The 20,076-nt window shown below is 44.6% G+C and overlaps 1 protein-coding gene across 1 annotated transcript; it reads left to right on the forward strand.

Annotated features, from left to right (window-relative positions):
* Window positions 1-6,238: 6,238 nt before the first annotated feature.
* VCPIP1 (valosin containing protein interacting protein 1) lies at window positions 6,239-18,715 on the forward strand (the record flags this gene model as incomplete). The annotated part of the gene is made up of 3 exons (XM_084260583.1): window positions 6,239-8,930; window positions 14,462-14,548; window positions 17,780-18,715. The coding sequence occupies 3 exons, from the start codon at window positions 6,239-6,241 to the stop codon at window positions 18,652-18,654; spliced, it is 3,654 nt and encodes a 1,217-aa protein (XP_084116709.1). The 3' UTR covers window positions 18,655-18,715.
* Between the last annotated feature and the right edge of the window lie 1,361 nt (window positions 18,716-20,076).

Consider the following 20,076-nt stretch of genomic DNA (forward strand, 5'->3'; position numbering starts at 1 on the left):
CACTGAGCAATTTGGGTTTTGTTTGGTTTGGGGTTTTTGTTGCTGTTTTCCTTGTAAAATTAGTGAAGGGCAAAAGTTAATTGAAAGCCACTTTATGCATTTTCCATTATAGAATCTAGCAAGCTCATGGCTAGAAATAAATACTTGGCAGGCAAAAAATATGTAACTTTTTTTTTTAATACATGATACATCTTCATTTTTACTGCAAATGGTTTTACATCAGATACAAGAAAAAGCTTCTCCTCAAAGCAATTCCTGCCTAGTAGCAGGGACCTGTTTCTTTGGTTTTGCAAACCTCCTTTTCACTTATTTCAATATCTAGAAATCGTAAGTGTGGTAGGAGATCCCACTTACTGGAAGGTTATTAGGTTTAGTGGACTGCTGTGAGATCACGTGTACAAGAGCAGTGAATTCATGAGCACAAGAGTATAAACTTTTGTAGGTGTGTAAAGGACTAAGAACCCTTGAGCTGTCAGAATACTAGAAACTATTATAACATCTGGCTACTGGTGGTAAGAGTGTTTGTGCATTTTGGAAGGTGGGACATTATACTCAGTTGCTAGAGGACAGGACAACAGCAAACCAGTTTGAAGGGTTCATCTAGTTTATATTTGAACCATAATAACATTTAGGTTAAAACCCTCAGGAGAAAATCTGAGGGCAGAGTGGCTTTGATTGTTTTACTTTATTTCAGCCTGTCGATCCATTGCCACCATAACAGGCACTCTCCTGTGTCTTCAACTCTAAAAAATGCAGGCCTTCAGCCTGTCAAATTCTTCCAAATTTAAGCATCATCACAAGCCAGGCGTCACTGCTCTGTGTTCTTTGTAAGTATTCATTGTCTTTGTCACCCATGTACATCCTTGACGTCTGTACTGGGAATGGCTGTTTATTCTTCTCTACTAAACTGGGTGTTTGCAGAGACAGTCTCACTAAGGACCAGGCAGTAAATTGGGATGCTTAAATACACACGAATGTCATATAGATTTAAGTAAACCTTTAACAGCTGCCGAGATCAATGCCTGTGCATACGCTGCGAACATGCAAATCAATAAGGCAGTGAGTGTGTTAGTTGCTCAACCTATTTTATTTTGGGGCATTTGTCTTTTAGTGTAATGGGATTGTACCATTCCTTCAATTTGTATTTGACAGAGCACTATGGAAAGCAGATAAATATTCGTGGTAATTGCCATTGAGACTCCCATGTAATCAGATTACACATCTAAGCTAACGACACTTACATTCCCCTCTTTTTTAATGGTCTACTGCCCTAAAGATTGATTTTCTATTGACAGTTGCTGCTGGTCACTGACGGTCCTGATGAATCCATTTTGTTTGCCAGTTGTGCTGGCATCAACTCTCAAAGAGATATTCAGAATAAAAAACGCAGGCCCTTAATTTTGCAGAGGAGTTTGCATATGAAATCAATTTAATTTGCTTGCAAGTTAGGGCCTCAGAACCAGATTTTGAGCCAGGAAATAAAAAGGAAAGAATAGGTAAAAAAACCCAAGCCACAACAGCATGCCCATTGAGCAGCTTGTCTTGGATGCTGAGGTTGTCCCTGAATGGGAGTCAGCTGTAGAGCTGTTCTTACCGGACGAGGCTGTACCTGACCAAACACTGGGAACATTGGCTCTGCAGCAGCAAAGCCCGTGGGTGGGTTATTTGGGTAGTTGCAGTTGGTATTAGAACCTGTGCCCAGTGCTTCCCTTTTCACGTTGCTTTCCTGACGTGCTTATGCTTCACTAACACACGTACCAGCTGCATTTGGCGGGGCCCAAATTTGGTCTGGCGTGTAGGAATGACATCGCTGTTAACAACGTGCGCCTGTCAGTGGCGTGCAACGCAGGACCCGTTGCAATGGCAGCAGTTCAAGCTCTGACTCTGGGAAAGCACTGAAGGAAAACGGTTTTTCCTTTTGGAGAATTCTGGAAAGCAACAGAAGAGAGAAATAGAAGTTACTCAGTCGGACGTATCCAGGACAAGAGTTACCAGTCCAGGTCCTCAAAATAAGCCAGATGCTGTTCTCTAACCACCGACAACTATTAATTAACCCAAAGGTTTATGAAAGATGAACTGAAGTTGCTTGGTGGTGATTCCTGTCCTTCCAGAACACTCTGCTGGGCTGCACACTGCCTCTGAGGCCTGTGACCAACACCCTTCATCACACCACAGTAAGCCTGGTGGCTAGTGCTCGGGCTTCAGTAACGTCTGCTCACGTGAAGGGCCACAAAAGACACACAGTTCAGCAGCAGTTTGGAAGCAAGAGCAGAACTGGTTTAACAAGAAGTATACATGGAAGAGCCCCTGCTGCATGAAACCCGAAGCTGCTCTGTGCTGTGAAGGGCATACTGTTGTTGGCTCCTTGTAGATAACTGGAACTGCTAATGGTACTTATGATGTCACAGGTATTATCCAGTCTGGGCCCTACCTGTGTTTTTTAAACAGTTGGGTGTCATATCTAACTAGAAAAAGTTCCATGCATTGTGAGTTGTGATGATATTGCCATCTTCCCTCTAGCTCACACAGGTGTTTTTCCTCTCCTCTTTTTCAGGTGTAAGGCTGAAATGTTGAGTGTTTTTTAGGGCCAGGTCAGGCAAAACTGCTAGTCTTGCAGGCTGGGCACCACGGGCTCTGCCAGAGGTTCAGTGAATATACCATCAGCCTTTTAGCTGTCCCTCTTCCATACTGCACAGTATGGAGCGCACGCTGAGCTGTAGCTGAAGGCTGATCATAATTTTTGCTTCTTGACAAAATACAGCATCTGCTAGTTAATCACAACCTGGTTTTGGCACGCTGCACAAGCCTTTTGTTTCTGTGTAGCTGGAAACTTCTGCCGTTGCTCTTCCAAAGAAACAAGTCCCTGGGAGAAATAATTGCTCTCCCCTGGGAATGACCCATTTCCTGAGGGTGAGAGGCAAAGAGAGGGAATAGCAAAGGATGAAGATCAAACTTCAAATTTTAGATCTTGCATCCTGGGCCTGAAGTGAATGCCTGGTACTTTGCCTGGCAGCGCTCAGTTCTTATCAACAAAGTAGCACGGGGTCAGGTATATCCTGTTGCTGACAATTAATCACTCTTCTGACCCATTATAAATAGGTTCAACTTTGTCATCAGTCTGATTTTCAAGTATGTGGTAGATTTGAAAGTAATCCCACTTCCCTGCCTGTGATGTTGCTGTTTGCACTGCCTGTGGAAATAGCGTGGCTACTGCCATGATCTCTGGCCGGGCTCTCTCCTGCACTCCTGCAGGGCTTCTGCTAACCAGGCAGACACTGTAGTTCCTGAACTTCCCTTGAAGGCTGCATAAAGGTTCGGTGACTTGCATGACCCATATTCAGTGATAGAACACAGAACTATTTCATCCTCTTTGCCAAATACAGTGTGTAAAGCTTATAAACAAACACACATTTAATTTGCATAAATTATTAGCTTGCCAGAGAATCGTGATTTTTATCAAAGCTTCTGCTATGAAAGTTTGTTGTTGCAGAAATCGCTCAGGCAATCAGTCATGATGATAAGTCTGTACATAGCTGGAATGCTTACAAATGTTATTCATCAAAAACTTTCATGTTAATTAAGGTCAAGCCAAGGTAAAAGATAGATTCCCTTACTGGATATCATTTATCAGTGACATTAATGTGCGGAATAGGGTGCAGAAATGCTTTTGACTTTACTGTCATAGTTTATCAAGTGCTTTCATAAGAACATCCAGATAGAGAAACAAAACATCAAAATTTCCATCGGCTTCGACAGTAAAAACGAATTATTTCACCAGGGTGCTACCTATTATTTACTACAAAGTGCTATTAAACAATGACAGGAGTGTCTGCTTCCCGTATGCGAAGAAATGGGTTGCTCCAGGGGCCAGCTGTGTTACAGAAAAGTTCTTTGACCTTCCTTCAAAACGCAGGCCGGGTTAGCACAGGATTGTCACCATCCGATGCCCTGAATGGTGCCCATTCTCAATAGCTGCCACAGAGTTTCACAGAGGACAGAGGCTTTCCTATTTGCATTTTTACTGCGTCCCGGCTACTTATGAAGGGAAAACTAAGGGATGAATGGGCACAGGCTGCTGATTTATCCCCAAGCACAGGGCACATTGACAGGATGATGGAGCTGGTGATGCCGCTACCTTACTGTCACACACAGAAAAAAGGATTAGCAGCAGGCAAGAATGAAAATGTGTCTCATAATTTTCACCTTTTCCCTCTTCAAATCTGTCCTAGATTTTCACAGATGAGATAAAAGATTATGCTGTGGAATGCATACATTTACACATATGCACGTATTTTCTATGCTTGACAAATTCCTATAACCAAGAGGGAATGAGCACGCACAGCTCTGCTGCTGTCACTGGCAGGTGAAGTGCTCGCTGTGCTGCTGGGCCAGGCCTGGGGCCACTTCTTTCCTTAAGCCTGTGATAAAGCACACAAACAGATTTTTTTTTTCTGTATTAATCAATTATAATTGAAATGTCAGCTGCATAAATTACTTTTAATGGATTAATGAAACTGAAACATGGAAAGTACAAGCACAATACGATCTCTAGAATTTTTATTCTAATTCTAAATCGTTTGGGTGACTATAGAGTAGGTGAGGCATTGGGATGTAACCACTGGGGTGTTGTTCGGTGGAACTGGGACAACAGACGAGGTGGCACCTCGTCCTCCAGAAGTTCATCTTCTGTTTTCCTTAGTTATAGGATAAATCTGTATGAAATAGCTTCCAGAGAACTTAAAGAACACTCTGTACTGTCAGTAACTCTCCTTGAGCCCTCCACATGAATATGCTGCTCGCCCGCTGTAATTACGTTGAAACCTGTGAACATTATTCCCTTTCATTTTTGTGAAGTATCATTTCAGATGGCCACTGGAGATAACGTAAGCGCCAGCTCCATTCCCTCATTATCTCCTTATGTAGCACCAGCAGGAGGGATCACTTCTGCTAACAACTTGCTCTCACGTCTCCTCCTGTCTTGTTTCGGTGCTATCAGCAGCCAGCAGCTGGGGAACACCTCGGTTTAGATAGCTCACCTCCCAGAGAAGCAGCCTGATGTAGCTCCTTGGGACGTGAAACCCCACAAGGGTATGTCGAGCTCCAGAAAGCCCAGGGACTTCAAAGGGCAGGCACAGCAATGCCACTGACACCAGCCTGGTGTCAGCCAGGCCTGGCTACATTGACTCATGCAGGCAAACGCCTGGAGCCAGAGCCAAGCTGTTTGAAAACCTTCATGCCCAGGAAGCCCTCGGGTATCACCCTCGGGCACTCAGACCCTCCCTGGGCAACATCGGTGTGGCGCAGGCTGGGCCCAGCCGCCATGCCTGTGCCTGCCAGACCCTCGCCGGCTGCAACCTGTTGGAGCTTGGCCAGGTGGTGCCTTGAGAATATGGGGACTAAAGCCAGGAGACAAGGCCCGGCAGCGGCACCGAGCCCCTCGGATTCAGGCAGCGTGAACAGCCGCCTTCCCTGAGAGCCTGTCTAGTGTCAGGGGAGGGAGCCTGGCTTCAGTGTGCGGGGTGACTGTGGGGGGGTGGGTGGGTGTGGGTGGGGGGGGTGGTAAGCAGGCGGGGCGAGGGGAGGAAGGACCGACACAGAAGAGCAATATATAGGGTGGGGGGCGGGCACCTTAAACACAGCGGTCTGCCTTTGCCCCACACCCTATGGCACGGCGCGCAACAAGCGCCTGCGAAGCGCCTGAAGTGTGTCCCTCTCGGCTCCCCTCCTCCGCGGCCCACCCAGCAGACGACTACATTTCCCAGGAACCCCGCGGGCGGCGCAGCCGGCCCGGCCCGGCTCGCCCCGCCCCCTCCCTCCCTCTGCCGCCTGGCATCACGGTCCCTGTGGTCTTTGGGCGCTCCCCGCTCCTTTCCCTGTGCTGGGCCCTCCCGGCGGAGGAGACTACCGCTCCCGAGCGCCCCCGCGGCGCCGCGCCTGCGCTATCCGCGTGGAAGTGCGAGAGGCCGTTGCGTTGCGGGCAACAGCTAAGGCAGCGAAGAGGCTGTAAGCGGCGGCGCCGGCGGCTTCCGTGTTTGCCCAGGAGGTGGGGGGGAAGGCGGGGGTGGGGGCGAGGAGAGGCGGCGGCGGCAGCGGCGGGAGGGCGTTCGGTGGATGGGCGGTTGGCGGACGGCACCGGCGGCGGCATCTGTCAGGCGCCGGTCGTTAGCCGGGGCGCAGGGGATGAGTCTGTGAGGGCGGAGGAGCGCGGGTGGGGGTGAAGCCCGGCCAGCGCGGAGCGATGTCCCAGCCTCAGCAGCAGCAACAGCCGCCGCCGCCGCCGCCGCCGTCTCCTCAGCAGCAGCCGCAGCCGCCGCCTCCGGCCGCTTCAAAGAAACGGGACCGCCGCATCTTCTCGGGTACCTGCCCGGACCCCAAATGCCAGGCGCGGCTCTTCTTCCCGGCCCACGGGCCGCAGAGCGGCGGCAGCATCGAGTGCACGGACTGCGGGCAGCGCCACGAGCAGCGGCAGCTGCTGGCCGTGGAGGAGGTGACGGACCCCGACCTGGTGCTGCACAACCTGCTGCGGAACGCGCTGCTGGGCGTCAGCGGCGCCGGCCCGCCCCGCAGGAACACCGAGCCCGTCAAAGTCATGGGCCTGTCCAACTACCACTGCAAGCTCCTGGCCCCCATCCTGGCCCGCTACGGTATGGATAAGCAAACTGGCAAAGCCAAGCTCCTCACGGAGATGAACCAGGGAGACATCTTTGACTGCTCCCTCTTGGGTGACCGCGCCTTCCTCATTGAGCCGGAGCACATTGAAACCATCGGTTATGGGAAGGACCGCTCTGGCAGCCTCATCTACCTGCACGACACCCTGGAAGACATCAAGAAGGCCAACAACAGTCAGGAGTGCCTCATTCCTGTCCACGTGGATGGAGATGGCCACTGCCTGGTCCATGCGGTCTCGCGGGCTCTGGTCGGCAGGGAACTGTTCTGGCATGCTCTGCGAGAGAACCTAAAGAAGCACTTTGAGCAGAATCTGAGTCACTACAAGGCCCTTTTCCATGACTTTATTGATGTAGCGGAGTGGGAGGACATTATCAATGAATGTGACCCTTTGTTTGTTCCTCCGGAAGGTGTGCCAATGGGCCTTAGGAATATTCACATCTTTGGTCTGGCCAATGTGCTCCACCGCCCTATCATCCTGTTAGACTCATTAAGCGGAATGCGAAGCTCTGGTGATTATTCAGCAACGTTCCTCCCTGGTCTGGTACCTCTAGAAAAATGCATGGGGAGAGATGGCCTGTTGAACAAGCCAATCTGCATTGCATGGAGTAGCTCAGGACGTAACCATTATATTCCACTAGTTGGAATAAAAGGTGCTGCTTTACCTAAACTACCTAGGAAGCTACTTCCTAAAGCCTGGGGAGTTCCTCAATACCTCATCCAAATGTACATCAACTTAGAGGAAGATGGTAGTTGTGTTATTGGAGGGGACAGAAGTTTGCAAGATAAGTACTTGATGAGGCTCGTTGCTGCAATGGAGGAGGTTTTTGTGCGTAAACATGGTATCCATCCCAGTCTCGTAGCTGATGTACATCAGTATTTTTACAGAAGGACTGGTGTGATTGGAGTCCAGCCTGAAGAAGTCACTGCAGCTGCCAAAAAAGCAGTGATGGACAACCGCCTTCACAGGTGCCTCTTGTGTGGGGCCCTTTCTGAGCACCATGTTCCTCTAGAGTGGCTGATGCCTGGGGGAAAACTCTATAAGCTGGCAAAAAATACCCATGGCCAACTAAGGCCTGACAAAAATTACAGCTTTCCCCTGAACGGCTTGGTGTGTTCTTACAGTCCTGCAAAGGATGTGTTGGTACCAGACTATAGTCTGAGTAGTTTGACTTCTTGTAACTGGTGTCACGGTAGCTTAGTGCGTCGTGTCAGACAAGATGGATCTGTTTCGTATTTGGATGGAGACAGAACTAATACTAGGTCTACTGGTGGCAAATGTGGCTGTGGATTCAAGCACTACTGGGAAGGTAAAGAATATGATAATCTCCCTGAAGCTTTTCCTATTACTCTAGAGTGGAGTGGAAGAGTGGTGAGAGAGACTGTCTACTGGTTCCAGTATGAAAGTGACACATCCCTGAACAGCAACGTGTATGATGTCGCCATGAAACTCGTTACCAAGCACTTCCCTGGGGAGTTCGGTAGTGAGATTCTTGTTCAGAAAGTTGTCAACACAATATTGCACCAAACTGCCAAAAAGAACCCTGATGATTATACTCCTGTAAATATCGATGGTGCTCACGCCCAAAGAGCTGACGATGTACAGCATGACTTAGAGTCCCAGCTTCCAACCAAAATCATTTTGACGGGACAGAAGACAAAAACCTTGCACAAGGAAGAGCTGAATATGAGCAAAGCTGAAAGAACTATTCAGCAGAACATTGCAGACCAGGCTTCCCTAATGCAGAAACGGAAAAGTGAGAAATTGAAACAAGAGCATAAAGGCCAACCTAGGACTGCTCCTGGTGCTGTTCGCGAGGGGCCATCGTCTGCACCTGCCACGCCAACAAAAACCCCCTATTCTCCAACCTCTGCAAAAGAGAAGAAAATCCGAATAACCACGAATGATGGGAGGCAGGCAATGATTACCCTGAAGTGCACTACCACCTTTGTGGAACTACAGGAAAGCATAGCGAGGGAGTTTAATATCCCTCCCTATTTGCAGTGTATTCGCTATGGCTTTCCTCCCAAGGAGCTGCTGCCTCCCAAAGCAGGCATGGAAAACGAGCCCGTCCCTTTGCAGCACGGGGACAGGATTGTGATAGAAATCCTGAAAGGTAAGGAGGAGAGCAGGCAGCCTGCCTCAGCACACTCAGCCCATGCCGTGAAGCACGAAGACGTGGCTGTGACTAGTAAAATTTCATCCAAGGAGCTGCAAGAGGATAAGGAGATGTATTCGCTCTGTCTTCTGGCAACACTAATGGGTAAGGCTGACTTCAAGTTATACTCTAAAATCGTGGTTCTAAGTAGAAAATAACATTTTACAAACTGCAGCTACATACTTTTTTTTTTCCCTTTTCTGTAACCATGGAGAAGGTTAATTCCTTTATTCCTCTATTAGAAGAACACTTAGCATGCTGTCAGTGATTCGCTGTGTTGTATATACATTTTTAAAAGTCACAAGTTCTCTCTTTGCTATAAAGCCCTCCCCAAAAAATCACTGCCTAGTGGCAAGTTGTTGCGTTTCCTCTGCTGTCTGTCTCTGTTTTTCCTGTCTCTCATTAGGCACACATCTTGTGTGTGTGTGTAAGCTACAAACTCCCTGTTTTCCTACATCTCCCTCAGGTTTCAGGAAATAAATTCAGAGCAGGGGTGAGAAGGGGGTGCTGAATGTGTGCTCATTGGAAGTTTGAGGACCAAATTCTCACCTTTGCAGTAAGGCTGAAGCCCTGGCATTTCTCCCAACAGGGAGTTGTGTTGGTTTAAGCAAATCAACACAACCTCCTCTCTTTAGCTAAGGTGCTAATTTCAAGTGAAGATCTGGTGCTTTTAAAGGGCTGTGAAAGTCATGATGTCAGAATGCAAGCAGAGGAGAAACTGAAAGAATCTGAACACAGGTTTGAAACCTGAAGGTGGACATTGGATTGCAAAGCTATGCTTATAAATTGTGAGTCATGTAAATCTGACTAGCAATAATTCAAGATGAAAGGACTTTTCTCAAGTGCCTGTGGTTTATATTTTCATATTTGGACTCAGGAGACTTGGACCTTTGTGTAGTTTCTTCATCAGGTTTCACAGTTGTTGCTGCTTACTGGCAGGAAGCACAGCAGTAATTATCACATACTTAGTTCTGTGAACCAGTTGAATAGTAATATTTACAGGTATTTTTATTTGTGGGAGCCTTCTCTTTTGCTGGAGGGATTTGGTGTGGCTGAAGCATGTGATGAAATGAAACAATTACATAATCACAGAGTGGGATGTCAGAAGTTCATCGAGCAGAACTTTGATTCTTTTCCAAGCCTGATTGTTTACTCCCATGCCTCTTGCAAGCTAGCTTGCTGAATCACTAGCCACCTTGTCACACTGACACTTGCACAGCAGTTCCAAAGTGCAGGGAAAAGTTTGGTTGGGAAGCTGTCTTAATTTTGAGATGCTTTCCTGTTTTCAGGAATAACTGTTGAAAGTGTAGTTACTGGCTTACCAAAAACCTCTGATGTGCTTTAAATGTATCTCAGTTACTTCAGAATTAGGGGGGTGTATTTTTTCTACAGGTACTTACCCATAAACTGTGAGTTCACCTTGTATTCAGGAATCGCTTTTTGTCCTTGACACTCTCTCACTGCTGTGGGATTCTGCTTTTGAAGCACAGGTTAGAATAGAATTTACCTCACCCTCTTCTGACTGCATCCATTTTGCATTACTAACAGAAGTCAGAGTGGCAGCGAATGATAAACCAACCGGTTATAACAAATTATGCAGCAGCTGAATAAGATTCTATTTCTGTATAATCACTTTTCTCAGCAGGGATTCATTTTCCTTTAAGCAAAAAATCCTTTGAGGATTTTCCTTTAAGGGAAAATTCCTTTTCCTTACGGAACAAAATCTAGACAGGTGATTATTTACAATTGGGATTTTTTAAAATTCTATTTTCAGGGGGGAAACAAACTCTTCAGAAACCTCCCAAGTCCTTGCGCTTTCTTAAGACTCCTGGGTTGGCAGTTCCTCAGGGTGGTATTTTCAGCCTTTTTGGGATGAGAAGCCTCAGTGTTTCTCAATTCCGTTTCCGCACCACCAAAATCCAGCCCTGCAGAGTTCTCAGAGTCTGTTTATCCCACGTGCTTTCGCTGTAACTTTGTTCTGCTAAAAACAGCCACCTAATGCAGTCAGATTAGAATGTGTAGAAGGGGGACATGCTGTTGAAATAGCTTGCTGGGCCAGATGCAATTTCCTTCTTTTATTTCCCCAATGCCTGTAGTGAAATTGCACCTTCAGACATCTGTAACTTCGCTTTGGATACTTGAAAGCTTCTTTTGTACAGGGTCTCCTGTAAGTGACCTTGATGCTTCTTTCATGTTTCATTACTAAAATTTTTCTTTTCTGGTCTCAGCTAGTTAACTTATTAAAATTTCAGACTGTGTTTTTCTGCACATAATTTAAAAATAAGCCCTGGGAAATCAGATACTGTAATTTCTGGACCACTTAACGTATTATGCATAATTTTTTGTAAAGCCTTTTCATCTCTTTTTTTTTTTTTTCTAGATCAAAAATACAGATTTCTATAGGGAAATCACTAAAGGAACTATAATTTTACATTGACTTAGTTAAAGCATTATATTTTTAAGCAGATTTAATTGTATCCAGAGTGCTTCTGCATGGGTATATGTGAGCCAAGTAGGCATCTATTTTAATTGTTTTTTTTTGCATTGATGAATTTATCAGTGCACAAGAAATTGAAGTAGCCAGGTTTAAATTAAATGTATTAATTGATACCAGGTTTTACTTGAAATTAAACAGCCTGGTTTTAAGCCAGCTGTAGTTCCCTGTAACCTGTATCTATCAAATGAACTTCTGATTTGTTTTGCACTTCTCTGTGTCCTGTTTGCTGTATGAAGTGAGGGTCTTGGGCTTCCACTGGTGCAGGTTAGTCTGCTTCTGCTCTTTTTCAACAGTGTGGGAGGCACAGTGATGGACAGGATGGTCTTCACTTGTTGCCAGGCTGAGGTATTGTGGGGCTGAGCTGGAGTGGGAACAGTACAAGAAGCATCATCTCTTTGATAAACGTAGTGCCTTGAGGGAGTTTTCACTCTAACAAACCACCACCCAAATTAACTTGTGACCTATAAATGTCTTACTGCCATGGTAAACAAAACCAAAACAAACAGTAAAACCCAACTAGCAACAAAAATGTGCAAACCTCAAACATAGTTTGGCTGAATCACACACACTACTAGTTCCTCTGATCTGGGAAAGTCCAGTTGTAATTGTGGGGTTTTTCTGGTGTTTCAATCTGAGATCTCTTTATCAAAACAGCATCATTAGTTTGTGTTTCTTTCAGTGGTGGATGCTTTTGTTTTGTGAGCCTTGCTTTCTGTATTTTTCTGCATGTAGTCCTTGTTAGAATTGCATAAAAGGCTATCTACACAGCGATGCAGACCTTCTGCAAGGCTTGAATACTTGTGCCCAGAGCAAATAGGGAATCTCCTTGGAGAATGCCACTAATATGCTGCTTCTGAAAGCCTGGTAGTTGCCTTGTGGAAGGGAAGGGAGCCTTTCAAATCAGAATGGATTGCTGGATGCAGCAGTAAACGATGGAGTCAGCCCCTGTGTGGCTGCTGACTGTCCACTCCAGGCTTCAGTAGACTGATGACTCTATTACTTATCAGTGTAGTGGTTGTTTTGATTCCCATGGGCAGCATTTAAGCCATCAGGAAGACTTCAGCTTGCTGGTGCTTGAGGGGGGGAAATGAAGAGCCACAGCAGTGATGCTCTGAAGCCGTTGTTTATAGGGATGTGTATTTCAAAATGTAAATGAGAATAGGGATGAAGGGTGGCAGCTAAGAAAACCTGAGATTGTTGTCCAAGTAATCCTCCTCCCTCCATGCAGCTGTTTGAACAAGTGGAGAAAGTGGTGGCAATAGTTGGGAGGAAATGAGACTGCTCCTTTTTTATTTTGTTGTATTTTAAATTGTTTTTTAGTGGGTCAGCAAGAGCTGGAAAGGGACCAAATTTATTAGCGAGTCAGTAGAAAGGAATTACCAGGACAAAGTCAAAAGAGAAAACCTCTTTCTTCAGTAGATCATGGTGGGTAAGACAGACCAGTAGTTGGTTTTACTTGGATGTTCTTGCTGGGAGGTGAAGGCCCAATCTGGGAGCTTGATGTGTGAATTAATGCAGTGAACCAAAGCATACATGGTTGGAGGGGATTAATTTTAAAAAAAATCAGATTATGTAGGTCTCCTCTCTTTAAAATGTCTAGAGACAAAACATGATGGAGATGCACTGTACCTTTTTTAAGAGAATGAGGACTTGAATAACACCTGGAATGGAGAGGTGAGGGACAGGACCCTTCTGGTGGGGGGACAGATGAGCAGGGGAGTGAATGGAGTCCTGTGCCTCTCCGGGAAGAGAAACAGAAAAGGCAAAGAGTGACTTGAAGGGTTTCAAAGTGTAATACAGCAGAGTGACACTGTGACAGGTTTGAAGCTGTTTTTCACCTGAGGTGGGTGGGATAAGAGCGTAGCCCCAGCCACCCTGTGGAGTAAAGGATGCAGTGAAGAAATTCAAGGAGGGATTCAGGTGTGCCCTGTGTCTAGTATGTGGAAGCTATTAGAGATAACTCTTTACTTCTATTTTGCTCTTAACAGCCAGCAAAGAAATATTGTTGGGCAATAATTTACAGCCTCGCACATTCCAGCTTTCTCTGTTCCAAGCAGTAAGTGCATCCAGTTAACTTTAGCTGATCATTTACATTTTCCAATTTTAATAGAGAACGGAGAGACAGGATTATTGAGAAGGGTGCAGTTTCTATTTGAAGTACCTTGGTCTGTTCCCTGAATGCTTGATAGCAAGCCTTTTTTTCTGAAAACATGTATGCACAGTAGTTATTCCTGCCCCAGAATAGCGTTTCTCGGTACTTTGTGCCTGCAGTACTCTGACAGCTTCGTCACGCGTCGCTGGAGCAGGTGAGTGGTTTGCAAAATGAGGAGAAGGGAGCAGATAAAAACACAGGTCTGAGCTGATTGAGCAGGTGCTGTTAGGTCACTGATACTCTGTCATCACAGAATCACAAGGTTGGAAAAGACCTTTAAAGATCATCAAGCCCAACTGTTCCAGTCCTAAGCTAAACCAGATCCCTAAGTACCTCATCTACCCCTTTTTAAAACACATCCAGGGAAGGTGACTCAACCCCTTCCCTGGGCAGCCTGTTCCAGGCCCTGACAACTCTTTCAGTAAAAAATTTTTACACGGCACTGGGGGGCTCTGGTGGATGGTGGTTTGTTTCTGACTCCCAGGAAAAGCAGGGGACAGATGCAGCTGCCTGTGTGGATGTTTCTATCGCAGCTACAGTATGAAACCTGCTGTATGGCAGCTGTGAAATTGACATCTGATTTTTGGAAAGGTGTAGGGATACAACATTGAGGTTTCAATGGGCATGGGTATGTGCTTGGATTTTGGAAGTGTGTTTAGTCATTTCTAGTTTTATGTTGAAGACGTGGGTAGGAGGGGAATGGAGATTCATGTGTAGGGCCTGTCAAAGAACCAGGAGCTGCAGCTTGGATCAAATAAAATTTGGGAACCTGTAGGATATTTGACTACAGGATGTAGTCTGTTTCCCTGAAAGTTTCTCTATGGCCTGGCCTCCTGTTCTGTAAATTTGCAATAAAAATGCAACTTCTTAATTGCATAGAAAAGAATGAGGATTTAGCTTTTAATTCAAGGAGTTACATTTTCAGCCATTGTCTCTAATATTAAAATACAGCTGTTTAATTTTAATGACTGTATTTGATTTTTACAGGAGAAGATGTTTGGTCTTATGCAAAGGAGCTTCCTCAGTTGTTTCAGCCAGGTGGAGTGTTCTACAGCATAATGAAGAAAACCACAGGTATTTTGGGTTTGTGTTTATTCCTTCCTCCCTCTGTTTTCAAATCTTTAAAATTGCAAATTGGTGTTGAGTCACTTGTAAGCATAAGAACATTTTTATTTTATTACCATGGTACGTTTTCATGTTCAAAATATTGTAGAACTCCTTATAGAATCACAGAATCACAGGCTGGTTAGGGTTGGAAGGGACCTTAAAGATCATCAAGTTCTAATCCCCCTGCCATGGGCAGGGTCACCTCTCACTAGACCAGGGTAGAATCATAGAATGGTTAGGGCTAGAAGGGACCTTAAAGATCATCAGGGTCCCTCAGAGAGCCTATGACTAGGGAATTTAAGGCTAAGTAGTTCATTCAACTTAAATCTCTTCTGAAATTTTCTCTATGACCATACATCTCCATTTAAACTTCCTGAATTGTACAAAAAACGTCAACAAGTCAAACTGGTTTTGGTTTGTTTGGTTTTCTTTCCCAGAAAGACCAAACAGGGAGAAGATCATAGGACCTGTTCCTGTTATACTCTAAAACACTTACTGGATAAACAGTTCATCTTTTTAGTGTGCTTCTTAGTAGACATTTTGTACTGGGGCACTGAGTGTTTTAAATGGTTGGTTACATTTGTCTTTTGTATTCCTAAGATTGTTATTCAGTAGCATCCTCTTCTTGCACTGATAAGTGTTGCAACTCGGACTATGTGCAGAATAACCGAGCAAGAAGTTAAGAGTATAGTTGATTTTTAGATGGCTTTACAAATTCTACCTACAAATAATATCTGTTTCTTTAGAGGAGAAAGTATTATTTGGTTATTTTCTCTCATTTAAAGTTTACCTTCTTACTGGAGTCTTTGCATTCATGGTTTAGCTCTTAAGGTTTCATCTATGCATAAAGATTCCTTAGCTGCATTCTTGCTTCTTCTTAGGAAGTTTTATCAACCTTTTTTTCTGGAAACAGGTATTTTGCCACATAATTTCTGTTCTGTTTGCAGTAATTGAAACAGGTGGTATACTCAATGCCTGTAGCCTGGGTGGTAGAAATACCATGCAACACTCTTAGAGTTCCTGTGTGATTTAGTCTAGGTGATCCTGCTCTGGCAGAGGGGTTGGACTAGATGGTCTTTTGAGATCCCTTCCAACTCCCAACGCTCTGTGATTCTGTGATACAGCAGATCTGTTTCCTTTTAATTTTCTTTGTTTTACTGTGCTTGTACAGCAAAGACTGCTGTGTTGTTTGTGGCAAGTGAATTAGCTTAAACAGTGCCTGATGCACAGGTCATTTTGGACCAGTTAATGACTAGGCAGAGTTGAGAACCTGAAATGAATCCAAGGGATTTTAACCCAGATGGTCATTACCTCACAGAAAATGCCTGACCTAGAAGTCACTTTTGCCACCTGACCATGTGAGTTGTACTCACTAAGGCTGTGGGGGATACCATGGTTTAGGACATTACTGCATTTCTTTGTCTGTGGGTATTTTACACAGCCTGGGTAGGTGGAACTAGTCTTTCAGCACTAACATATTTGTATGGCTTTTACATTTTATGGGCTACTAAATTTCCACATTAAACAATTACAATGTGCAGCGGTCTTTTTTCCACTTAAACTCCTTACCTATTTGTGATGTTTTAGTTACTGTAATAATGCAACCATTGTGGACACTTGGAAGAAAGCTTTTGATCAAGCTGAGGTGCTGTAAATCCATGGAAATTTGGTTCTGTAGATCTTTTTTAAGATCTGATTTTGAGACTTCAGAATTGCCGTTTCAGAGGTGGTTTTGGTCTGTCACAGAACCTCTTACAGCTCTTCTGTGAATGAAGGTGGAACTGGTAAATTCCACAGTTAAAATACTCTCTTCAGGCTCAGTTAGATGGATAGGTGTTTAGGGCTCAATTTTGCTCTCTGCATGTTTTGGCTGTTTGATTTTTGGTTCCTGTGGATATGTAGAGAAGAGAGCTGTGTGTCTGAAGCTCTCGAAATAAAATCTCATCAGTAGGTTCTGTGCTATGGCAGAAGTGTGTGAATTGGCAGCTGTGGAGGTTGTTTATACTGATGAAGCAGCTGACCACAGTTTAATAATGTTTCAAATGATTCGAATGACCTTTTTCATTGATGCTCAGAACGCTTGTTTTGACTGCATTGTATTTGATAACATAGAAATAGGATTTGCTTGTTGTGTTTCTTCCCTTCTGTGTAATTCCTGGTGTTTTTCTTGAAGCATTGTAAAGGAATATGAGGGGGAAATCCCACTGATTTACTTATGTCTAGCAATTTTAAAATAAACAGTGGGGGGTTTAGTGTAGCTCTCCCTTCATAGCTGGTAGAACCAAAAAGAAGAGAGTTATTGCAGCAAAGTTTTCAGCTGCAGATAGCTTTTTAACTCACAGACAGTCACCATCACTGATACCTTCCTGCTTTTACTACAACCTGCATGGGACAGGGTTGAAAGTGTTAGTATTTTATGGTGATAAACTGGAAAATGAAATGCTGCCAATTTTTGACACAGCAGCTTCAGATGTTAAATTTATTTGGTGAGCGCTCAATTTTAGCAGATGGGTCAAATTCTGACTGGGACAATGAGACCAACATCAGATCAAAAATATTATGCCTCATGTTTCTGTTTAAAAGTTAACAGTTATAATCTCCAGGACTACTAAGCGTAGTAAGCTTGAAACACTTTTGTTTGTCTAGCAACACTTCCTCTCTGAGAAGACAAATAGCAAATTTGAAATTCCTCAGGCTTAGCAGCAGTGGTGCACCCTGAAATGCAACTACAATGCTCACTAGTATGTGTCTTAAACAGTCCTTCTCCAGATAGACAGTGATCTGAGATGTGCTCTTTGGCAGTTTTCTGTGGTTGGTCAAGGTTTAGGTGCTTGGTTTTGTGTGGCTTTGGGGCAGGGCTGGGTGGTGTTAGTGATGGGGTTTGGCTGACTTTGTGGTACTGGAGACATATACTATTTCTTTAACTTCCCTTGTGTTAGAACTTCAAGTTCCAGCGTGGTGTTTATTCTGTCTAGTAGTACTCCAGTCCTGTCTCCTCATTAGATCACCATAGAGGGCAGCTGCATCTTAGGGATGTGCTGTGATTGCTGTCCTGGCATCCAACTGTTTTTCTCACACAGCAGCAAGTCTCAGCACGTTGATTTTTACATACTCGATGCAACAGGTTTAAACTACTGTGAGTTCAGAGCATGCCTGGAACTATGCTAGCGCTTTGAATAACTTCTTCTGTCTCTATAGGTTTGGCTGATGGCAAGCACTGTACTTTTCCACATCTGCCTGGTAAAAACTTTGTGTACAACGCAGCAGAAGACCGATTAGAGCTGTGTGTGGATGCTGCCGGGCACTTCCCTGTCGGGCCCGACGTGGAAGAGCTGGTTAAAGACGCCTTAAGCCAAGCGCGAGCGGAAGCTACTTCGAGAAGCAGGGAAGCAAGTCCCTCACATGGAATGCTGAAGCTGGGTAGTGGTGGAGTAGTGAAGAAGAAATCTGAACAACTGCATAACGTCACTGCCTTTCAAGGAAAGGGCCATTCCCTAGGAACTGCATCTGGTAGTCAACAGCACGATCAAAGAGCCAGGGAAACACCACTTTTAAGAAAGCATAGCACAGAAACGGACTTCAGTCCTTCTGCTAGAATTGAGCCTTCTGTATTCACAGCTGCTTCTGCTAACAGTGAGCTTATCCGAATTGCGCCGGGAGTGGTGACAATGAGAGACAGCAGGCAGCTTGACCCCACTTTGATCGAGGCGCAGAGAAAGAAGTTGCAGGAAATGGTCTCTTCTATTCAGGCTTCAATGGATAGACATTTGCGGGATCAGAATGCAGAGCAGTCAGCATCAGTTGATCTATCTCAAAGGAAAGTAGAGGGGGTGAGTGCAACTGCTAAAACTGGGAGCTTTCAGGCCGGCTTACCCGAATCGTTTGCTGCGCCGCCGGGTGGTACTGAACACTTGAATACCCTGTCAACTGATGGTAACGTGGTGAATTCTGTGGGAACAGCATTCCCTGCGAGGTCTAAAGCACAAAAGGGAAATTCTGTTGAGGAGCTTGAGGAGATGGATAGTCAAGATGCAGGAATCACTAATGCAACTGAGCCAATGGATCACTCTTGATAGGTTAAAAATCTAATAAGGGTAGAAGAAATTACTGTTCAAATGTAATGTTTATTGGCTGGGCCACACAGTGATTAGTTATTAAATCTTGTATGTATGTTAAAGATTATATCATCTTATTCAGTGCATGATAAGCGTGTGATTGGCAATAGCTTTCAATATTACCATACTGCTGCCCAGGCTGGCTCTGTTACCTGTAAATTAGTTATTAGGAAATGCACTGAGATGAATATCTGCTGTAAATGTGGGTTCTTGAAAATTCTTGGTGATTTTTAATTCCTTAAAAGTCTTAAAGTTTAAGCCCACGCAAGGTTCTTACCATGTTAGTTTAAGGTTACTGAAAAGGCCAGAACAGGCAAAGCTAGAAATGTGACAAAGTTAATCCTGTCCCACATACTTAATTCCACTAAAAAATACACTGTCAATGTGAATGATACCTGAATTTCAAAAAGCAACTGAAACTAAACTTCTGCTAAATTTGGTAAGGCAGCATATACAGTACTTTACGTTGTGCTGGCACCTCCTCTGATTAAAAAAGCCCATTTTTTCATTCATACAGCTGTAAACTCTTGTCAGAAATCTTGGAATAAGTGTAACTTTAGTAAACTAATTTCTGCATATTGTCAGTTTAAGCAAGTTAGAAAAAAGGCTACGTAGTATATGATGAAGATTAAAGTGAATGTGATGTGGTTACACGTGGCTGGCTGAGCCAACACAACCATTTTGGTGCTCTCTTAGTGAGTGGTAGCTTGGTTTTGTTTCCTCCCAAACACTGAGCTGGTCAGATGTTGTGCAGCTTTTAATCCAAGGACAGGAGAGAAGAAGTTGGCAGTTGCAAGGAACAACAAATGTTCAATGGCAAACCCGTTTCTTGTGGCAGACTCTGATTGCGAGCGTTGGTTAGTAATGGCAAAAATTAAGTAACAGCTGTCCTCTTCAGAGCAAATTAACAATTTATGGGAAGGAAATGACTCTCCAACTTACATTATTCTGCAGTCTTGGGTGGTAATTGAGCTTTTGGAAGCTGGTTGTTTCCTCCATGGAAACAAGGAGTACCTGCCGTTTCGGTGTCTGTAAAGACTGCCCACCCCTGTTTGCCTCACTTCAGTCTGTGATGCGGGTTTCCCTGCATCGGTGTGATGGTACCTGTGATAACATAGCCGGTGTCCACTTCAGTAGTGTGTTCATCAGACCTGCAGTGCTAGTTTTTAAGAAGCAGCCGATGAGCTTGCTCCCTAAGGATGGAATGTGTATCTGATACTGCACTTTGCTTCCTATCTTCTTAGTCATATTTAAGTGCACTATTGTTGCTTCCTCTAATGGTAAAATAACATTGAATGGATGAAAGATGTTAATACAGCTTCAAAGGAATTGAGAGTATTTAAATATTGAAGCCTGTGTTTGTGCACATGTGGGTTTTTA

The sequence above is a fragment of the Gallinula chloropus genome (genome assembly GCF_964237585.1).
Source record: "Gallinula chloropus genome assembly, chromosome: 2".
In the NCBI taxonomy this organism is placed as follows: Eukaryota; Metazoa; Chordata; class Aves; order Gruiformes; family Rallidae; genus Gallinula; species Gallinula chloropus.